The 22,499-nt window shown below is 37.5% G+C and overlaps 1 protein-coding gene and 1 long non-coding RNA gene across 7 annotated transcripts; one reads left to right on the forward strand and one right to left on the reverse strand.

Moving 5' to 3' along the window:
• Positions 1–63: 63 nt before the first annotated feature.
• Positions 64–22,213, reverse strand: LOC117233784. Of its 5 annotated transcripts, XR_004493403.1 has the most exons (18): positions 21,695–22,213; positions 15,752–16,105; positions 12,695–12,765; positions 8,174–8,271; positions 7,967–8,090; positions 7,615–7,846; positions 6,919–7,401; positions 6,784–6,828; positions 5,908–6,579; positions 4,790–5,230; positions 4,516–4,664; positions 4,364–4,441; positions 3,850–4,192; positions 3,462–3,666; positions 3,197–3,387; positions 2,624–2,796; positions 1,713–1,960; positions 1,147–1,395 (listed from the first exon to the last, which is right to left on the reverse strand). XR_004493403.1 is itself a non-coding variant. In XM_033494353.1 (17 exons), the coding sequence occupies exons 2-17, from the start codon at positions 15,924–15,926 to the stop codon at positions 958–960; spliced, it is 3,918 nt and encodes a 1,305-aa protein (XP_033350244.1). In that variant the 5' UTR covers positions 15,927–16,105; positions 21,695–22,211; the 3' UTR covers positions 64–957. The 5 variants fall into 5 exon arrangements, 4 of the variants coding, with proteins under 4 accessions (XP_033350244.1, XP_033350247.1, XP_033350245.1 ...); XM_033494353.1 differs by lacking the exon at positions 1,713–1,960 and having other exon boundaries at positions 64–1,395; positions 21,695–22,211; XM_033494354.1 differs by lacking the exons at positions 1,713–1,960; positions 21,695–22,213 and adding an exon at positions 18,678–18,803 and having other exon boundaries at positions 354–1,395.
• On the forward strand, positions 9,919–13,036 carry LOC117233789. Of its 2 annotated transcripts, XR_004493404.1 has the most exons (5): positions 9,919–10,058; positions 10,204–10,374; positions 10,470–10,604; positions 12,155–12,353; positions 12,440–13,036. It is a non-coding gene; the product is annotated as an uncharacterized LOC117233789 (long non-coding RNA). The 2 variants fall into 2 exon arrangements; XR_004493405.1 differs by lacking the exon at positions 10,470–10,604.
• Positions 22,214–22,499: the final 286 nt, after the last annotated feature.

Raw genomic sequence — 22,499 nt, forward strand, 5'->3', positions numbered from 1 at the left:
TTTCGTTTACCTAATATTTTTAATATTTCATTATGCGAGTCATAAATTAAAAGTCATTCGTAGAACGTTTTCACTTTGACGTTTTATGGATGATGATATATACATCTGTATCACATCTGCCCCGCTTTTGTTTTAGAACACATGCGATTGCATTTTACAGAAGGAATTTTATCTTTAAGAAGAAAGTCCAAACTTCAATCACAACTCTATTTCATAAAATAACTAAACAACAGAGATAATGAAAAAAACATTGTGAATTTCACAGCTGAACGTGACAAACAAAATTCTGTTCCTGTTTGTTCTTTCAAAATGAGGTACTTCGACGAAATTTTATCCTTGAGAAGAGAAGCGTGTATTCGATTAAAAAAGAATGTACAAACATTTTATTGCTCAAACATCCATGCTTGCTCGTAAGTACATGTAAAATGTTGCTGTAATAACGCACGGGTTACGGGGTCCGGACTCCGAACACCGGACACGATCCAAGCGTATCTTGTCACGCATCGAGAGTTACAGTGATATTTGTGCTGTGTATTTCTCCACGCGCTTTTGTACAGAACCGCGCATTGAGCGCGCCTTATCGATAACTCTTTGGTCGTAAGCGCTACTTCTGCGTAATTCAGTTAGACGAAACCGCGCGTGTTGCCCCCGATCGACGCTCGCAAGCGATCGAGCAAAAACGGGAAAGAAAAAGATAGTAGAAAGAACCGTCAAATAAAAAAAGGACAGAAGAAGGAGATAATGAGAAAAGCACCGGAGGAAGGGCTCGTTTCGAAGTCTCGTTTCCTCCAGGTCCACTAAACGTGTTTTATGTACAGTATCGCTTCACTGAAGCGAAGTATATTTAATTGTCCGCTTTGGGTTCATGATCGAGGGAAAGCTGAGAAGAGGGCAGCACAGTCATTGACGCTGATTTTTCTTATCGTTCGTTGGAATCCCAATTCCCAAGATGCTTCCTTACTTTGGCGCCTGACTTCCGTAATCCACATACACGCGCACGACCTCACCACTGTATTTACGCTGACTGGGCATGAAATAAAAGTCAGGTTGATTCGGTTGTGTGGATACGCCACCGCCTGCCGGATTATGTATATTGTTCTTTGATCGCTGATAATGTTCCCTGCGATCTTGGGTATAGTAACCAGGTTGGATGGCGGCTGTGTGCCTCGAACCCGGTGCACGCGGCAAACTGTACGTTGCTCGTGGTCCTACTATCCTATTTGGACCCTCTACAGTATCAGTACCGAGTCCGTTTGCAGTCATCTCTCTGTGACGAGGTAGACTGGAAACTGGTGGTGGCGGAGCTTTCTCCTCTGTCTCGAAAGCCTCGAAAGCAAAATTTGTGTTTGCACCTGAGGCGTAGTCCTTCCAAGCGTTACTGGCGATCAGACGATCCTGAAACAAGGTATCATTAGCCTTATTGTTATTGCAGTGAAAGTTATATCTAATAGAAAGATTATATAAAATAACATCGAACATCGTAACTTCATATAATTTTGTTTAATTTTGCCTATGAAGCTATCTAGCGAAGATCATTTGAATATTATATGTTCATATTCAATAGAATTTTTTTTAGACTTCCTAGAGTCTTTTTTAGACTTGCTACTATTTATGAGCTTTCTTTGGATATATACATAATAAAAGAGATTACATAAATGGAAGAAGAGAAAGAAAAGAGAGAAAGCAAGAGAAAAGTACCACTGTAGAAATACCTGGATTAGTGAGCAAACGAGCGTAGGACGAATAATAATTAGCGCGCTGATTGTATACAGAGGGTGAAGTTCTACCAGCTGGGATTAGGACGATGCATATCGTACTGAGCGTGTTGGTGATGATGCCGGAGATGGTGGTGGTGGTGATGATGATGGTGATCGCAGTTTTGTCGATGACACCGCGTCGCGTTCGTGCGATGAATTGGGTTGGGCGCGTCACAAGAAGCCAGAGGCAGCGAGTACACCCTCTTTACACCGTGATGGTCGCGAAGAGCGCGGATCATGCAACACAAGCGAAGCAGAAGATCGATTCGAGTTCATAAGAGTGGAGCAATAGTAGTGAAAGTTGAGTCTGAAGTGACACTAGTGTCTATTTCTGTATGTCTCAATTACAATGAGAGAAAAAAGGACACTTCTTTTCTTATTGAAGTATTCATGCGTTTCTAGTCACTCAAACATGGAGCTTCCATATTACTTTCACGGAGTGTGTCTACATTTAAGGAGGAGGTTACAGAGAGACCTTGTTGCTATCTCAAGTAAAAGCATCATTTTGCATTGGTTAATTTCAATGGGTACATAACATATTCGAAGAGCATATCTATTTCCCAACTATGTACTTAGCAGAATTCTAAGGCACAAGTGATCTTTATTGCAAGTGAAATTCTGTAAGACTCTACCAATAGGTCCAAGATTGAAGCGGGTTACTTCTAATAGACACACATAAGTTGAGAATCAGCATTGCTCTAGACCATACCACAGCGCTAAGATGTTTATAACAAGAGTTAGATGCACACACAATACAAAAGGAAAGGTAATTAGGTTGCGAACAGAAAACAGAGAAACGAGGAAATTACTTAAAAAAACAGGTGGAGAAAACGTATGAATATATAAAATGGTAGGTAATGTCGTACCTTCGTCGCTCGTCTCCTCGATGATCTGTAAAGAGTACAGCTTGCTTGTAGTAGAGCAAGAGCAAGTAAGGCAGCAACGCATCCGACAACAATATATAGCTTCGTTGCGTCGAGGAACAGATCCGACGTAAATGACGTCTCTTCATCCGCATCTCCTCCATCTAAATCATTTACTGGCGACCAAAACAGAATAAAATGTCCAAGTTGAATGGATGCCTTATATATTACTTAATACGTTTAACAATATGATTATACTATATGAAGCTAGAAATATGAACAGGCTAGCTTGTTACGAATAATAAACACGCTTTGTTAAGTTTGTTGTAATGATAACGCTTTCCTCGATCGAGGAAAAAGATATGATATAGAATTAAATACTATATTGCAGAAAAACTTAATCGGTTGTAAATTATTGTTTTAAGCCGAGTATTTTTAGAATTTAAATGTTTAATGACTGGCTTAATTGAATTTTTTTGACCGACAATTAACGGTGATTCTTGAAAATCTTATTAAAGAGAAGAGACTATATGTTTTTATTCTGAAGGTTAATGATAGCAAAAAATTTCACATTACCTCGAGGAGCTCTAATGATCAAATACTGTGGATCCACACTTAATGCACCGACTTTTCCTGTGACAAGAGCTTCTTTTAATGCCTTTTCCGCAGCTGCACCGGTATCTATAGGTTTCAGTGATCTGCCTTTTACTTCGTTTTTGTCTAAGATCAGATCCATGCGGGCAATAACACCGTTTTGCTCATCATTCCTAAATGTAATAATATATTCAATATTATATAATAAATTCGGAAGTAAAATAACACATATTGTAAGGATACTGACTTTTGTAATTCACTGAGACGAATTTGATAATAGCCTGGTAGTTTGTCAAGAAGTGGAGTAAAGCTGTCAGATATCCTGTTTGAAATAAGTTCGAAATCTGGACTACCGGGAGTAGGTGCCATAAAACCGTCTCCCAAATTTATGAGCTTCACTTCCACGGTGTAATGCAGCCTTGGTGGAGCAGGCGTTGTAAGATCCTCGAGTTCTACAAAAGTGAGACAAGTATTTAAATAATGCTGTTGAGGAAGCTTTCTGGAATTTGAGTTATTCAATCATTTAGAATTTATTTGTATACAACAAACAAGAACTTCTCAATGATGTCATAAAGAATATAATACTAATACTACTAATTAGTGATTATAGCATGTATATAATCAAAAACAACAACCTTCGAGACCACAAGATTTTATGCATATCCTTTCAGCGGATACAACAGGCACGGCATCGTGTTTACGTATTTTCTTGTTGACAGCATTAAAAATACCACCCTTGACTGGATACATCATATACAAGCAATGATCGTCCGTGAAAGAAAGATCTCTATTGTCCTTTGTTATCCGTTTTCTCGAGAACTTGAGTGTCGTTACACCATCCACTTTACTGCCACCTGTGTTATAGATATCTTGAGATGGATCAAGCAACGGAGCATTATATCCGCTGATCCAAGTATCCATGAGAAAAGCTCGACCTGATTTCTCGTCGACCCAGCCCAACACCGCATCTGTTTGCGACTAATAACGAAGAGAGAAGTATCGATTTTAAACTTAGAATTTGCGGATAAAATTCATTGTTGTAGAATGGAAGGAGTATTATAATTTAGTAATGAAAAGTTTGATGATATTAAGGGGGTGAATAATTTTTATTAGAGCATAGTGCAAGGAACTTATGGTCTCAATGCATACCATTTTTTCGTCATCAGAGAATCCAACGCCGGTCCAAGTATTCGTGTTAGTAGTGGAAATAACAAATGATAATTGATCCTACAAGAAAATCATTAATGAACTATACGATAGAATCATAACTAAGAGGATTTATCTTTATTATAGAAACATACCTTTCGTCCTTTGTAAGTCCACTGAATAGAGTATTCACAGGTACCATTTGCAGGAGAGCAATGTCTTGGATAATGCCACTCACCGCTGCAATTTGAAGTTGGCGCTAATGCATCACCCTCACCAGCCATTTCTTGTTTCTTTTTTTCATCTAAGGATATTTATAAATCACTAATCAATACTATATTTAATTCGAAATTAACTATATAATGTCATCAACAATGTTGTAATACAACGTCACTAATGCATGTAAAGGATATATTTTCTTTAACCTACCAAAGAAATTAACAGTTACTGTTCCTCTCTGTGCTCCATGACCATGATACTTAAGTTCATCAGCCTTATAAAAGTCCTTCACACTGACCTTGGCTTTTTCAATGCCACTGGGTGGGTGATGAACATATTTTCCAGGTTCTTGTCCTTTAGCCCATATCACTTGCATATTACCATCAATAATTTCGTGGTCGGTTAGTTCATTAGCTACCAATTTTCTTCTGAAAAGTATGGTCGTAACCCCATCACGTTCAAAGCCCATAGCAGCAGTCAAAGTGTCTCTTCCGCCCCAATATTCGTCTTTCTTTGGCGTAGACCTGTCTCTAGTGTAATAGTCGCCAATCCTGTGACTGTTGCCTCGTGCTGATCCTATTATAATGTCTGTGCAGTCCATAGGGTTGAAATCGTGTTTCGGCGTGTATTTGTGCACTGCAGGTAGGATAGCTTTGATCATAAAATATTATATTAGATTAAAATGATCTATAAACTTCATTGATTATATGATCAACTTGAAATAATGATTAATAATTCATGATTGTGATGCGAAGGGTTCCCTGTTGCAACATTGAAATATTTATCACAAAATGTACAGCTATTAGTAAAAAATTCATTTTACAGTATTTTCTCAAGTGCAAATGCACTTACATAGGAGTTATTGGGGTATTATGCGAAAGCAACAAGGAAAGCTTGTACTAAAAAATAAGTACAAATTAAAAGTATGAATATTATCTATACTATATGTGTTATTTAGATATGTATATGTTAGTATCAACGCTACTGATTATATGAATACGTTACATTAACTTAATCTAAATTATCTTTTTATGTGTTACCAAATCTACTATTTTGTTAAATATTTTTTATATTATATTTTTCTGTTCTATTATGTTTAACCAGCAATTCTAATTTTTGCCAATTAAGTTGATGAAATTTTACACCCATTTAGAAGTATCTAAAATTAAATTAAGAGGCAAATTTTGAAGATTAGTTCAGACAATAAAAAACACAAAATCAAAAGGTATTCCTAGATATGAATCAACGTTAACTAATTACAATATAAAGCCCGTGCAGTATGTACGAGGAGAGACAAGCGGTTGTAATGCTTTATCAGCTTGTTTTACCTTTCGTTGCACTCGACTTAAGACCTAAGATCGGTTCCGGCTCTGAGGTTGGTTCTGACTTTGGCTCCGGCTCTGACTTGGGTTCCGGTTCAGACTTTGGCTCTGTTTCGGAACTGGGTTCCGGTTCGGACTTTGGTTCTGGTTCAGATTTCGGCTCCGGTTCTGGTTCGGATTTGGGTTCGGGTTCAGAGCTGGGTTCTGGCTCGGATTTCGGTTCTGGTTCAGAGTTTGACTCTGGCTCAGACTTGGGTTCTGGTTCAGACTTGGGTTCAGGTTCAGAATTGGACTCTGGTTCTGGTTTTAATTCCATTCGGGATCTCGATTTAACTTGAGAAATAGGCTCTGGATAAGATATTGACTTGTGTTCATATTGTGTCTCAGAAGTTAGAATAGCCTCTGCTTTTGTTCTTGGTTCAGCGTTCGTTAAGTTTGATTGAGATTTTGATTTTGGTCTTGAGCTTGGTTCTGGTTCAGATTTTGGCTCTGGTTCTGAGCTGGGTTCTGGTTCTGAGCTGGGTTCTGGTTCTGAGCTAGGTTCAGGTTTGGATTTGGTTTCTGGTTCTGAACTTGGTTCAGGCTCGGATATAGGTTCTGGTTCGGATTTTGGTTCTGATACGGGTTCGGGCGTGGTGTTGGTGCTGTCGACAGTGCTCGGCTCGGCGACGGGCTCCCCTGTGCAAGAAAGCATCGATCGTCGTGCCAACTACCTACTGCTTATTGTTTACAGACCACCACCTCGTGCGTAGTGTCTCAAATATAAAAAAGGGACGCCAAATGCTCTACTACTCATTGGGAAGCATACTACATGTTGTTACTATATAAATACGGAAAGCAGGGGTCTTTTGTTCTATATCTGAGTTAAGTATTGATACATACCATTCACAGAAATTCCTGTAGACTCCGGTGATCTCTTTTTGCGTCCTATATGAAGATAAAGTATATCATTTAACATTATTTGTATATAAATTCAAGAAACTGAAGTATACAAGTATAAATTAACTCGAATCTCACCTTGCTTCGTGCTGACGCGATATGTCACACTAGTTTGCACCGTCACATCGACGTCAGATCGAGGAGTTGAAGCCAGTGAAGTCACATCATGAGCTTTAGCCGATCGTCTCTTGGTACCTGACCTTTCAGTTCCAGACTCAGGTTCCGGTTCAGGTTCCGGTTCAGGTTCCGGTTCAGGTTCCGGTTCAGGTTCCGGTTTGGGTACGGCTTTCGGTTCTGGCTCTGGTTCCGGCTCTGATTTTGGTTCTGGTTGTGGAAGCAGTTCATCCTTTGGACGTTCCTGAATTTCAGGAAAGGCACGACACATCGGTGTCAGGTCATTTGGTCGCCATCCAACAGCAACCCAGCTAGTACCATTTACCACCATAATGCCCTCGAGTTCTTTGCTTTCCTTCAATATCCGCCAATAGAAGGTAAAATTGTCAGAGAACTTTTTCACTGTATATGCGTCCAATTCTACGTCGATGGTTTTGATCGGAGATTCTAGAAAGTATCATTATATTTACTTCTTACTTGAAATTTATTTATGTTTTATATCTCAAGAATTAATATTGTATATTGTGTTCTATTTTTATTTTTTAACAGGTAAGTCACAAATGATACAAATATAATAATTTGGAAACTATAGTATAGAAAGTTACTCCAATCTGAATGACTTCTGGAGAAGGTACCAAATTGTGATTTAATTAAACTTACTCTTCGCGCAACCCGGTCCAAACCAACCAATATTGCAATAGCAGTGCTTGGTGGGTGCGGTCGTGCCGCCATTGTCAATGCACGTGCCCTGAATACCGCAATCCGAGTCATCCAGGCATTCCTCCTTAAATTCACACCTTGTACCGTGATACAGTCGATCACACCTGCATCGACCTACCAGATATCGACCGTGACCGCTGCAATCCTCTCTGTAAGACTTTCTGTCGATGATCTAACGGGTATAAATTATAAGGTATCAGCGATCGCGATGCAGGTAACCGGAAAAATTGTTTTACAAATTACGTTCTACCATTTTCTGTTATTACTTAATACTTATTGTTATTATTCTTACATTGATATCGGCGCAAGACCAAAATCTATAACTCGTGCCCCATTCTTCAGCTTCTCGGAGAAGCCGAATCGTGCAGTCTGTACACGTGAAATTCTGAGGTAATTGTACGGCATAACTCTGTGCCCTAAAAAACAATAATTTATTTCTTAAGTACCGAAAGTATTATCAAAGCAGAAAAGAAAGGATCGGATAACAATTTTCACTTACGTGGCATCGTCTTCTACGAACTCGCTATTTTTTGTCACAGGAGTTAGATCAATCAATGGTCTGTCAAGGGCATCCAGTATTTGCAGTCGAAATCCACCCTAAAATCAATAATTATAATATTTCAAATGTGTGATGGTAGATATTCAAGATATGGAAATCTTAAAAATAACGATCTTAAGATAGTAAATAATAAAAATGTATAATATAGAGTTCGGTAAATAATAAATAACAAAACATTATAATAACAGACTTAAATACAGAGGTAAGTAACAAAAATTTTAAATAATTAGGTTAATCTCGTTTAATTTACGTTTGGTAACGTAGGTATATAATAAACAATATTATTTCAGTTCCAATGCGTGAACTTCCGGACAGTTTCTTTCGCTATGACCGTGTCGGAAGCGAGAAACGGTCAAGAGGACGTTGAGACATCGATCGCACGCGCGGATAGCGGTATCGAACGAGCTTATCACAGATCCGTGACATAGAAACCGGCCTTCTATTCCATTGCTCATGTCCAAAAAATAAAAAGTAAAAAATATTATTAACAGCTTTAGTTAACGCTTTCTTAGCGTAGCTGGCAACGTCACCGTTATAAAACCGGCCGTTTCATGAAAACGGCCACCGAATTGGAAGTAGGAAGAGAGAGAGAGAGATGTCGCCGCAGGAGATCATCGTTTCGCAGTGGGTAACGACGTAATGACACGAGCATTAATTTAATGATTGCCGATGTCAATCTGACACCTGTATAAAGATACGAGGAGGCAAAGAACCGTTATTAGTCAACTCTTACCCAAGAACAACATTGCGTTTTCTTCTACGTGCCACGTTTTCTAATTATTAACCGCATTCTTTGCATCGTCATAGCATGAAAATTCAGTCGTTAATTTTTCACCAATATCGGTCGGTAATCTCATAAACGCGTTTTCATGAAATTTAATACAAAGACAAATTGGTCGACTCTAATCTTTAAAAATTTCTTAAGTTTGCTACCCATATAAGTATATGATCAGTATTCTTTTATTTTTTTTTAGTATTCTTCTTAATTTCTGTAAATGTCTTGTAAAACTTGTTATTTTTTCCTCTATTCTAAATTCAAATATCGATTAATGTTGTTTCCTAACGATGAAGTCTAGGATTTGAATAATGTAATAATTTCACGATACGATGATAAAGTATTTGGAATAAGATATTTAATTTTTTAAAACCTAGGAAAATACATTAATGAAGTCGATTAGTAGATTGCGGATTTTTATGTATGTATAGGAAATTTGGAAATGGTATGCATGTATAAAAATATAGAAAAAATCCAAAGTAGAATATTTGTTATAACATTTAGTAGATGACAAATACATTTAATAAAAAGCAGATTTCTATTTAGATTCCATTTCTTCAACTACGTTCATAGAAGTATAAAAATGCATAGAAATCCGCAGTCTATTTATTAGTGTGGCTTTCATATGACTCATTTATGTTTCTCCCTGTTTTTACAAATTTCTTCACATATTGTAATATGTTATTTTAAATATTATAAAGTTTACAATGTTTTGCCGGCGGATAGAATATCCGTTCACAAGAGATGCTTGTCATTTTTGATGAAAGTTTCTTCGAATATCTACACTGAAGAGTTTGAAATGTTTTCCAACAGCGCGCGATTATGCCAGCACTCGAAAGGAGAAGTAGAAAGGGAAGAGACAGCTTTGCGAAGTGGTACTGCTTCGCACGGTACACACCTGCAGCGGTTGCAACGTTATTGTCGAATTTTTCTCGTACCACGGATATTTTCACGGATAGAATTTGCGAGGCATTTAAGTTTATGGCTGCCCCATCTAAAACCAGTTGTTCAGAAAAAGAAATCACAACGATGATTGTATAGGAATTATGCGTACGTATTTATATTGGTATGAAGTTGATTACGAGATCTGATATACGATGCGAAAGGCAATTTTAAAATACATAATTTTCGAGATAAGTTTGCAATTACGTTACTTCGAAATTATTTAAATATGAAATCCAGATATTCCTTTCAGATATTCGTAAAAATATTTTAACAGATATATCATATAGACGTAAACTTAAAAAATGTGGTGTACCTAACCTTGAAGTTTCTACAAGAAAACAATTAATATGTATTCGGGTGGTACATATTGAATATCTTTCCAAATCAAATTTTAATCGCAGGTAGTACTAAAGTAATTAAGGTAATGTCTGTATTTCTGATGATTAGTTATGTAGTTTCATTATCCTAAATTTATAGAAATACACGTGATTTATAACAAATCATTTCCTTTTTTAGTTTCTGATATTTGTCCGCCAAATTCAATCATTTCGTATACAACTTAATACATATAATGAAGTAAATCTACTAATCCACATACATAGTATACGTATACGTACATACAGTATAGTATAATAGAGCGAAAATATTAAGGTCAGTATGAAAGGACTTTATGCGTAAATAATTCATTATTTTGAACTTGAAAGAAGCCTAACGGGACGGCATAGGGGCAAAGGAGGTACTACTACTCCTTATTGCTCACCGTCAGTTACGTCTTGCCATATTGTTTTATGTGACACTTTCGGTCAATACACGTGTTTATCTTTACGTTGCTGTTTTGTGCTGAGTCTACAAAGAAATAACCAATCAGACCCACATTCCTTTGCTTGTCATCTTTTCAGCTCTCTATTATACATTTCCCAGTCATAATGCAGCGTTTGATTTATGTAAAAGCCAATGCGATGGTCCACGGTTCAACTGCTTTTCCAGCAACGGATCTGAGAGCTTTGGCTTCGATCCGAGTCATTGGCAACAGTCGAGTTACGGTACCCGACATACCGATGTGTTCCACCGAGCACAAGCTACTCTCTCGCGTACATGTTCACATGCAAAGCGATTTATATCCCTTACCACCTTCTTTCCGACCTATCTATCTACGTAAGGTATACACGAACCACGTCGAACGTATACGAAGCTTCGCTTGTGAATTATTCAACGAGCGTCACCTTGAGCGACGACGTGCAAGCGTAGGCTGCCCTCTGCCTCTGTCTTTTCTTTCCCTTTCGTATAGACCACGTGCGGACAAATTCGTGATGTCTTTTACGATGACTTAGGTAGTGCGACGCGTCGTGAAGAATATGAATTTCCAACTGCGTCAGTCGGCCATTGTGCCTGGTTTATGAACGTGCCTTAAGTTTCGTCTGTTACTGTGACTTCTCTTACCCGGAGTTCAGGAAACTTTGATTTGTCGTTGATCGAAGACTTATGTCAATATACAGTTGGGGACAAAAATAAGTGGAGAGATAGCGGAAGTAGGTATCAATACAGTTTAATGGAACTATTGGGTTGGCAACTAACTGATTGCGGATTTTTTCATTAGGTGGTAATGATACCCACGATGATATCCATGATGATAGGTGGGTATCATTACTACCTAATGACAAAATCCGCAATTACTTAGTTGCCAACCTAATAATATCAGTTCTATGTACTTAAGTTTTATTTGCGTATTTCTTTTAATATATAGATTATTTAACAAATAACTAAAGTTAATATTTACATTCTTGTGTAAACAAATCGTATTTAACAAAACTTCATTGATACCTGCTTTCGCTACATGTCTGCTTATTTTTGTATCCGACTGTATATAGACGGGAAATAAGAGTTTCATATGAAGAGCGACAGTAGAATAAAAATGTGGCTGATTGGTTGATTAGTAACGCCTCAAGCGACGTCAATCGCACAAGGATGAACATTTTTGGTCATGCAGGATTTACGGAACTCTTCTCAAGTAGTTTATGAAGCATTATTAATCCTGCAATCTTTCAGTATATCTCTACCCAACAGTATTAAAGGAATCACGATACGAAACGTTATATAATTTTTCTCATGTGCTTTCCATAGGACTGAATCATAATCGCGTCTTCACATTGAAAATATGCTAGTTAAGTAATTATAAAGTTTATTGAGTGCTCTAATTGCAGCAATATCGCCAATGACTCATTGGTGGTGAAGGGCTATAATCAGTTAAATAACAGGCAATCGGATTGATCAAATACGTGCAAATTCCTCCCAATCACGGCACGTGAACAATCAAGACCGTAACCAGGCCAATTGAAAGATGGATGCAGAAAGTTTCCATATTGGAGAAAGTTCATGTAATATGAATTATAATAAACTATGGTATGATTTTATTCAGCTCTCGCGTAACTGTTCATACATCTTCCTTTTTTTCTTTGAACAGCTGTTAGTGCTTATGTGTTTCTTAGGCTTTTGCTGTGCGGCCACGCATAGTATGAGATACTAAGCGCGTAAAAACCACACATGCAGAAATTACCGACTGGTCTCGCGGCAACAGTTTTTATCGCGGGCTAATAAGATTCAATTATTATCGGGGCAAAAGTTGTTTTAAAACGCAACGAACGAAGAGCTCATTATATAGGAAATATTGTTGCTATTATAATCTTTTTCTTCTTGCTATATATAATTAACCAAGTTAAGTTATAATAAATTTTTCTACTTACTCGATGAGGATAAGCCAGATGCCACGTGACGTTAAAGTTACTCCCAGACAGTAAAGTAGTTTTAATATCGCCTGCAACATAAAATGAACGCATTATGCAACATTGCGCGCGCTATTCTATACAAATTTTCACGATCGCTCGCCGCGCGTTAAATTACGTCGAGATACGGAAACTTGCAATTTCTCAGGCTCATCGATTTAGACGAGAGACCTTACGAACAATGAAAAGTTAATATTCATTAGAGTAACGAGACACGATAATTCATCACAATCACCGGAAACATGCATGGATACAAGTTCAGCGAAATCTTGCGTGCGAATATCCTTATCCACGCCCAGATAGGAAATAAAAAAAAAGAAAGAGAAAAATCACATCCTTATAAGCATTTTCCATTTCTTATTATTTTATGGTGTAATAAGTATAGATGAAGAACTTTATAATACATTCAGGTATATTCTCATATTGTTTCTCCTTTTCAACATATAATACAAATTTATTCATATAATTAAAGTATGGTCAATATTTTAGGGATTCGTTTTATTTAATTACAGTACGTATTCCACGCAAGCAATTTGTTTTCATAAATCATTTTTATCATCAAAAGATTGCAAAAAATCAATTATAAGGTGGGAAAGGAAACTAACATGAAGGCGAATATCCGTTTATATCAGTAATCGTATCGGTTGTTATGAAAATGAATTTCAACTCAACCAGCGATTTCACATTTTCAATTCGCTTGAAGCTAAGATGGTAATCTACGGTAGTATCGTATCGTATCGTATCGAGACTGGGTTTCCGGAAATAATCGAGAGTGGCACGATGTACAATTAATTTCCGGAAGCGGACGGGCAGCAGTTCGCGTTCCGCCACCGATCCTTCCTTTTATGGAGTACTACCTTTTTTCCCTACCTGCCTCCGAAAAGAAAGCTCGCGTTCCTCTTGTTGAGAACTAACAGTCGAGCGATTAAATTGTGGAACGACATCGACGCAGCTATGTCCGATTTGGTGGGATATACAAAAATTAATACCCATGACAGCGTTCACGACACTGTTATGCGTTTATATGCATTCATGTAGGAGTTTGGAAATACTGTCGATCCGAATTAGCACAGCTAACTGTTTAGAGAAGAACGAAATGTTCAAATTTATATAGGAATAATTTATATGTCGGGTGATGTAAAAGTATTGTTGGCATGTAACGAATCCGTGATATTTGTTTAGACTACGATGGATGAGAAAATTATGAAATAACATAATTACAAACAATAGTGCTTTGCTATCTGACTACATATCAATGAGGTATATTTCTGAGAAATCTTAAGTACATATCTCTTTTCTCTGTTAAATATACATGTATATCTAACACATTTCTTCCTTTTAAAGATTCATTCTAGGAAATCAGCTCCAAAAACTGATGAAAGTGGTAACTGTCAGTTAACGAAGTAAAATTCCAACCAATTAATAAAGTATTGCTGATAGTAGATAGTTGATAGAATAGTGTTCTCAGTAGGAATAATAAACCGAAATCCTTATGATCAGCACTTTCTACTTTTTTACAACCGAAGCAATTACATAATTTGAATGTCGAATAGGATGATCGATGGTAGAAAGTTGAATAATAAGACCTGCTTCATTTTTCAGATACAACACGTAATTTGACATGAACCGGAAGATTGAGTACTATACATATCTACCATCTACAATACCGTAATCAATAGATCAAACCAGATATTAAGGATCTTTCTACATTTAGAATTCGATAGAAAGACTACCGATAATTTTCTCAAGCCTAGGTATGCCCCTTTTCGAGCAGTCCTTCTATCCGATACGACGCGTGCATTTAAAGTTCACGTATTCCCCGCGACTACGCGAGAGCTCGCAAGAAGAAAAAAAGGTACGTGTACGTGCGACTGCAGCGTAGAGGCAAGACGTGGAAGGTAATGGCCGAGGTTCGAGTTCCCTTCGTTGCGAGTCGGTGAAAGTCGCTTCGAATCAGACTAGCGGGCTATCCCCACCGGGACGTATCATCGTGTTAATGTCGTTTTCCCATAGAATCCTCTTATCACTTCTACCCATCCCTCGTAACTATATCGTCATATTCCATATTGTCAACCGACGACGTCATCGTCCTTGAATTGACCGCGAAAATTTCACGCGTGCCTTTTTTTGGTCCGTGGATCGTGTGACGCACAGCCGGGCCACAGCATCCGGACAACTCGCTTCGTCAGTAATACTATCGAATTACTACATTCGTCGTTCTTATTTTTCTATGCAGCGCGACACGATGCTCTGCACCGTTTCAGATTTCACGAACTTGCTTTCTCTATGCGTTGGGGTGCGATTTGTTTCTCCTCAGTTTGTTTGTTACAGCGGACAGGTCAAAGTTTCAAAGAAAGGGACACTGGGTGTTTCCAATGATACCCTACGATTCTCTTTTTTGCAGTTGTCTGCCGTTTCGAGCCTTTGTCAGGAAATCAGAATCTTTGGACGGGTTTTACATGTTTCCTGGCTAGACAAGATTGACTTTTTTTAGAATGTTATATTGCAGAATGATATATTATTAAGCCATTCAGTAATTTGTGTCATAAATTGATAATTGTACTCTTCGCGTAATAGGTAATTCTCTTATAAATACTGAGATCACTTCCTTAGGTATGACATAAAATATGATACTGTTTTATTTTATTGCATAATTATATAAAACAAAGATTACACGACTGTATTTAAACTCAATCGTGAAGATACTTTTAAGTAACTCTAATTGGCTAATTAATTTCAGAGTCTTAATAAACTACTATCAGTCTACCAACTGTTACACCATTCTAATGATACACCAATTTAACTTCATAACAAACTAATATCTCCACTATAACTAATGCTCCAAGAAGGCAAACCAATCTGTCATATCATATTTCATACCACAAAAATACACCTTCACGTTATTCTCTTCATGTTAGTATGGCCATAAATTGCAGGTATGTACATACTTCACAAATTCAGTTTTTCATTTCTAGGCTATCACTATATGATAATTGTGCAACGAAAGGAAATGCTCACCACGAGGCATTCCACATGGACCAGGTGTCCTGGCATTGTCCAGAAAATCCAAGTCATATTTCCTCGCCTGTGGAAAAGTCAAGGCGACGTGTCCTTGCACTTCTCTGAATGATACCACTGCTAATACCAGTAGAATCAGTCCTGACATAATCACGGAACACGTATTCGATGACATTTTCAAGATTAAACGTGCCGGTGCGCTCACAACCTCGACGTTTTCCTTGAATTCCACGCGGCTGGTCCCTCTGAGAATTTTCCTCTCGCACTCCTAAGACCCTCCAGCTGATTTTTCCTGACGCTCGGCATGGGCACCCCTCGTTGATTAACTCCTTCCGCCTCGGTGAGGCCAATAATCTGAAAAAAAAAGAGGAATTTCTTGGTTCGTTTGTCGATTTTGTTAAACATTTCACTTTTACCAACAAATACGAGTACGGAAGTTTCAACAACGTAATTTTTTTCATGGGTTTTTTTGCTTTATAACGCGCTAGGCTACGTTAAAAGTTAGAGCCCCTTATGGGTATATGAGTATATGCGAAGTCAAGGCCAGTTTTTGAAGCTCGTGCAAACTTGTTCCTCGACAACTTGATAGGCCAATATCGAATAAATTACTACGCGATACCGCATTCCATGTAAATTAACTACTATCACAGAAAGTACCAATATCAAAATTTTTCTTGCCCAAAAGTGTATTTTTAAAAGTGGTAATTTGATATTAATTAATGGTTTCAGTTAATAGTTTTTAAGAAGATACTTGTAGATAACAAGATTTACGTAATTACTTCATTTGAAAGGTAAGTGGAATATCGAGACAAGCGGTTTTTGGAAATTTAAATTAAAAATCAGTAATTTCTTTTAAAAGAAATAGTAATTATATTCCCACTTATTAAAAACACACATGTGAGCTTTCTGAAGCGTGTAATCACGTGCAGGTAATCGTAGGAACCGAAAGGTTAAATTTTATCGAGTTAATCTTATAATTAATATAACTTTAGAAGATTAAATTTTATTAATCTTTCGTTTCCTAAATAAAAACTAGTAAATTATAATTTTTTAACTCGGTTATTATATTAATCTTTTTTCTCTAATATGAATAGTAGAGAGTGTTATTTTTCTAAAATAAAGATAGAAATGATTTGTTTACTATGCTTTATATTAAATTATTATATTTACTATGCTTTATATTATTATATTTAGTATGCTTTATATTAAAACTATTGCTTCTTCAGAAAAAAGCTAAGCCCACGAGAGAGTTAATTTATTGTCGTAAATTACACGATCATAAACCAGGAACATAAATTCCGACGATCTGATGATCGGTACCGTGGTAGAATATTTATCTTTTGCGCATTCATCATCACGCAGGAATGTGTTAACCTTTGCTTCTATCTCAAATGATATAATAACAAGAATCAACGAGGAACCGGTAGATCGAATTGCAACGTGTCAAATGGAACGTGTCATTTTCTCTGTTTGTGCTTCCCTTTTTCGAAAACATCGTGATTAAGTGGAAAACCGCAAATAACCCATGATTGTTACAGAAAAGAATAACGGTTCCCGATTGGAAGAACGAATCGTGAATTCGCACGCAAAATATTTCTCTCTTTCTTTCTCTTTCACTCTAATGGGAAAGGACATAAGCGTGTAAGATAGACAAGGACAGAAGATATGAGCGTGCTCAGACGATAAAAAATGGCGGCACAAGTTCCTGCAAGCAGAACAAATCAGGGACAAAAAATAACAGTTTTTAAATTTTTTACGAAAAATTCCAATGAAATAGAATTAGACTATTGTTTAAATTAGTGTTATTTGCATTGAGGACAGTGATCAATATATTTTAAAGAGATTTGTCAAGAAATTAGGTGATCAAAAGGTATTAATCTCTAAATGCCTGGTTACGAGTACGTAACCATTATATATGACTAAAACTTTTGTATGGTAATTAACTATAATGGCTTTTATAATTGAAATTATTTAAAATAAAATATGAAATCCTATGACATAATCTTTTTAATTCAAGTTACAACAGCGATAGTTTCTGGAATAGTTCGAAGGAATCTCGAGATACTTCTATATTTATATAAGGAATATAAGGAATCTCGAGGAACAAAGGAGGAAGCGTGAACTCGAATAGCCAGTTGTGAGAAACGAAGGGACAAAGACGAAGGACACGTGCACATTGCGCATCGAGATAAATGGAAGAAATAATTATAAGGAGCCGTCGAGCGAGGTGTACGAAACTTAACGAGCCGAGGACATAACCTTCTGGAAAAATTGAACTGCAAAGAGATATCATTTCCCTAGACTAATTTTGTAACAAGATAATAACAAGACAATAAAATGAAGATAAAAATATTTGTATGCAGGTGATGAAAATTTCTAGCAACGACGCAATAAATGGTAATCGCAGCTATATGTTGGGTAATAACATTTTGTTTAATGTGTTTCCTGCCATTTTTAGGTTTGAATGTGAGTATGTAAATTATTCTAGTGAAACAAACTAGACATCAATGAATCGTCATTAACAAAAGCATTGTCGATTGATGAAAGATCAAAGTATATTTAGTATTTAATTGAACTTCGATTTAGAATGTCTCAAATATATAACCCATTTTTTTATTATACGATAAAAAAACTAATAAATTATAAAATATGGACAAACTTTATATGTGTAACTTTGACATTAATAATCTTTGCACTTTAAAAATACTGTTTTTTAATTCTACTTGTCAAAAACTCATATAAAAAATCGCAAATTCGGTACGCCTTAAATCGGAGTTCATAAATTATGATAAAAAAAGTATAGTTGAAACATCTACTAAGAAGCATGTATTACGAAAAACAGCATAAAAAGATAAACTATCGAGCACCTGTAAGCTAATGAAAATCAATATATTCGTTAAAGATTACGACAACCGTTTCTACGCACATTGCGACACTCGGGAGCGGATCTCCTTCTGAGGAATCTCAATGTAGCCTCAGCGTGGCCTCAGAATGGCCTCAGGATGGCCTCACCGACGAAGTACGCAGCTCCTACTTTGAAGGTGCAATTCACTCGCAGAGATGAGCGCTGCTAGTGGGAGGATACGACATTGGAGAAGGGAAGAGGAAGGAGGGTTCAAAAGGAATGGGAGGAAACCGACTTGCAAAACTCGCGTATGGGGTACTTTTTTCTCGCCTCGTGGAAACCTGACATTCTGCGGAATCTCGATCTCCAGCGCGACATGCTTTTTCACTTGTTTTTAAACGATTCGCGGCCGTTATCGCGAATAGCGTAAGGTATACGCGTCTCGTTGTTCAATGGAACACACTTTTATTTTCTGTTTCAGATCCGGAGTCTACGAATTCTGACATTGGCAAAAATAGAAATTATCTCATCACAGGTAGAGCTCACAGGTTGCTTTCGAAATTTGTTGGTCATTAATTCCGAGAAACCAACGGTTCTTGGGATCTTTGGGACATGCTAATGGTGACTTGTATGACTCGGCATTCCATTCGTGTTTTCGTAAACATGGATGCTATTTGGCGAGCTGAGGATCATGGTGATGTTTCAAAAGAATTTGTATTTAGTCACACATCTTGACTCTATAAAGTATTATCCTACCATATTTAGTTCTAGAATTAATGAAGGTACAATTTTATTCTTTGTCGCAATACGTTTTCATAATATGAACAAATATAACATGAATCATTGTATTGATAAAAGCAGAACAGAATTTTATAAAAAAAGCAATGAACTGACTTACACCACTATGTTCCTCTATAACCAACCATTTTATAATATTAATGTAATATAAATAAATATTACAACTTATTATACTTAAATGTTTATGTTGGAAGATGAAACTGATTATTGATACATCGAGTTATTGATCTTATGTAATCTTTTTAGGTACAAAAAGGAAGGATTGATTAACATTTCAGTTGATGGTACGGTGATCTCAATCGGTGCCGATGAACAGCTCACTTGTGCGTGGAGTTTTGACTCGTGTAGCCATCGAATGCAGGAAGGTGAGGTAAGAACAGAATCATGAAGCCAGAAGACTCATGAAGGGAAAGGAGGCAGGTACGTAGGGAAAACGATCCTTGGACGGCTCGTGGAAAACGAGTTGACATTCCAGTGAACACCGATGACGTTGTCCTTAACTGCGATGTAGTCTCTCTTTTACTGGTTTGCGGTCTAAATGCCGTCGATCGATTTCATGTGCTCTTGAGACATTTTTTTTAGCTTCTTTCGTGCTCTCATGCCAACCCTCTTTGGAAAAATTTACGAATTGATGAGAAGATATTGAATATTAATTGGTGTGTAATCATGATAAAGGAGATTAAAACAAATTTTGTTTCAAATTCCTAAGTAAACGAAAACATAAACTAAAGATCTTATAAATTATGGATGATAATTAATATGACAATTGAAAGAGGAATTTTTATCGAGGCTAGCTGGAACGTTTCGGAATTCTAAAACATATACAGTAGATTTTTTGCTAACAAGAACTGTAAACACTATATTTTTCTAGCGAGGTAACTGCGCAGTCAACAATTTGCGCAGCTAAACTTTCTCGAATTCCTGTGTTTACATTCTGCGTTCCTACATGATCTCACGGCTGCATATTGTTTCGCTAGTCTCCTCCAAGAAATTACTCACAATTCTGTTTACAATCGTACAAAACTATACATAAGTAAGAAAAAAAAAGAAATAGTTGAAAGAAGAATGAAATATGGATGGTTGTGAAACTTATATGTACAAAATTTTGATAAACCGTGGAATGCCAAAACAGGCGAAGCGAAACAAAAAAAACAATAGCAGGAGAAGAAATATTTCTCGGATTACTCCAGAGAAAATGGTAGCGTTTCTAAGTATATACGTCGCAGTGACTGATCGTTCTCATTGATGCGAGATCTCTCGAGAGAGAGCAAGAAAAGAAAATTTGTGGCGCGATCGCGGGAGTAAGCGAAACTACGGAGTTATAAAGAGTACACCATCGCGCCATTCTCCTTGACGTGTCTTAGAAAACAAGCTACGGTTCCAGCGGACACTCATTCAGTTTTTGTTTCGTTCTCACTGTCTAGTCGCGTTTTCACCTGGGAAGATATTACGCGATCCGACAGTATTATGTCGCATGATAGAGGCGATATGATGAGGTGGAATGACGAATTTCGAGAAAGGAATGCAATGACCAAGGAAAAGACTTTCATCGAGTATCAAGAATCCGTGAAGAAATACGTAAACACGACAGATAATAATAATGGGTTATGTCGACAATGCTGCCTCGAAAACAGGTTAGAACGAAACGAATGCGCATAATCAGGATGTAGGAGGATAAATGAACGAGCTTACAATGCAGAATTATGCAGATGAGAGAGGCGCAATTTCTTCAGGCATAATTAAGAAAAACGAAGAGGCGAGGTACGCCGATGACGTTGCTGCCATTAAACTTCCTCTCACTAGCATTCTATGTATAATGAGCTGTTACGCCATACACACGATATTACCGTAGAATACGCAGGGAGGAATACAAATACAATGTGGTGGATGGTGCAGGAAGAGCGCGACGATAAAAAAGGGAAAAAACAAAATGTCCTTCGTGGTGGATCGATTGAACGATTATCGATAGCTCTTCAAGCTGAATGTTATTACTGGATCAAATTCCCTCGAAATTATCCTAAACATTATATTGACTTATTCTCTTCGGACCTAATTTACCTTCGGATTTAATTTTCATCTAATTCTCGACAAGCATGCACACACTTTCGATTTCTTTTAACGATCACATTAATAACTTTCTGTCTAATCTCAGGTTTGTAAACTATTAATATAACTTTATATGTATATCGTAATAGTTAACGAAATAATATTTCAGGGACAAAATTGAAAAGATCCGTATACGAACCGTGCAATCGCTTCACTGAACCATCAAAAAAGATCCGACAATACAATCTCCCTACCTGTTGAATTGTCCGGGAAATTTCCAGCTGATGCTTCGGTCACGCACACACAAAATCACTGCACCAAGAAGTCCGTAAATCTCAGACGACGCATCTCTGAGGCGGCGTCATCGTCGTTCAAAGAAAGAAACAACAAGATCGTACGAGTGATTCCACTCCAGCTATTGCCGAGACGCAAGAAAAGTAAACGTCTGTCCGCGCGATCGGTGAACCACGATGATTCACTGGATAGTTGGAAGACGTGACTTTAGGACGTAGCCATTTCGATATTGGGCGGTCAATTGCGACGATGCACGATAAGATCGTACAGTTTCGACAGGTGGTAGCTATACACACAAAGATACCACAGCGGTCGAGAAGGATGCGACGGGGCCACGTCCCAGACTGACTCCAAGAAGCTCGGCTAGGCTCTGTTCGACTCGACTCACCTCAACTGCCTGGCATTGCAAAGCAGCCGCGAGCGAAAACTCACTTTACGCTCTCGCACGGCCCCTTACGTTTACCCCCCGCCATATTACCGACTGCCTGCTTTCTTAAGGCTGCCTGCGAGTTCGCCTGAATACCTGCTTCTATGCCCCTTCTCCTGGTGCATCGCGGCACTGTACCTCAGGCGCGCGCGGCGCCGCGGCCTGATGTTTCTTCCTGCGCTCTCTGGCTCCCTCTGACAGGGAGACTGCATGACATTCAGGTCACCAATTTGTCTCGAATTCTGTGAACATGATTGAGATAACTAAAAATGAGTTCGAGCTTTTAATCGCTCATTTTATGTAAGAATGGATCTAGGGAAGGACTAAGCAAATGGACA

This window comes from Bombus vosnesenskii, unplaced genomic scaffold (genome assembly GCF_011952255.1).
Source record: "Bombus vosnesenskii isolate JDL3184/JDL3185 unplaced genomic scaffold, Bvos_JDL3184-5_v1.1 scf7180000013299, whole genome shotgun sequence".
In the NCBI taxonomy this organism is placed as follows: domain Eukaryota; kingdom Metazoa; phylum Arthropoda; class Insecta; order Hymenoptera; family Apidae; genus Bombus; species Bombus vosnesenskii.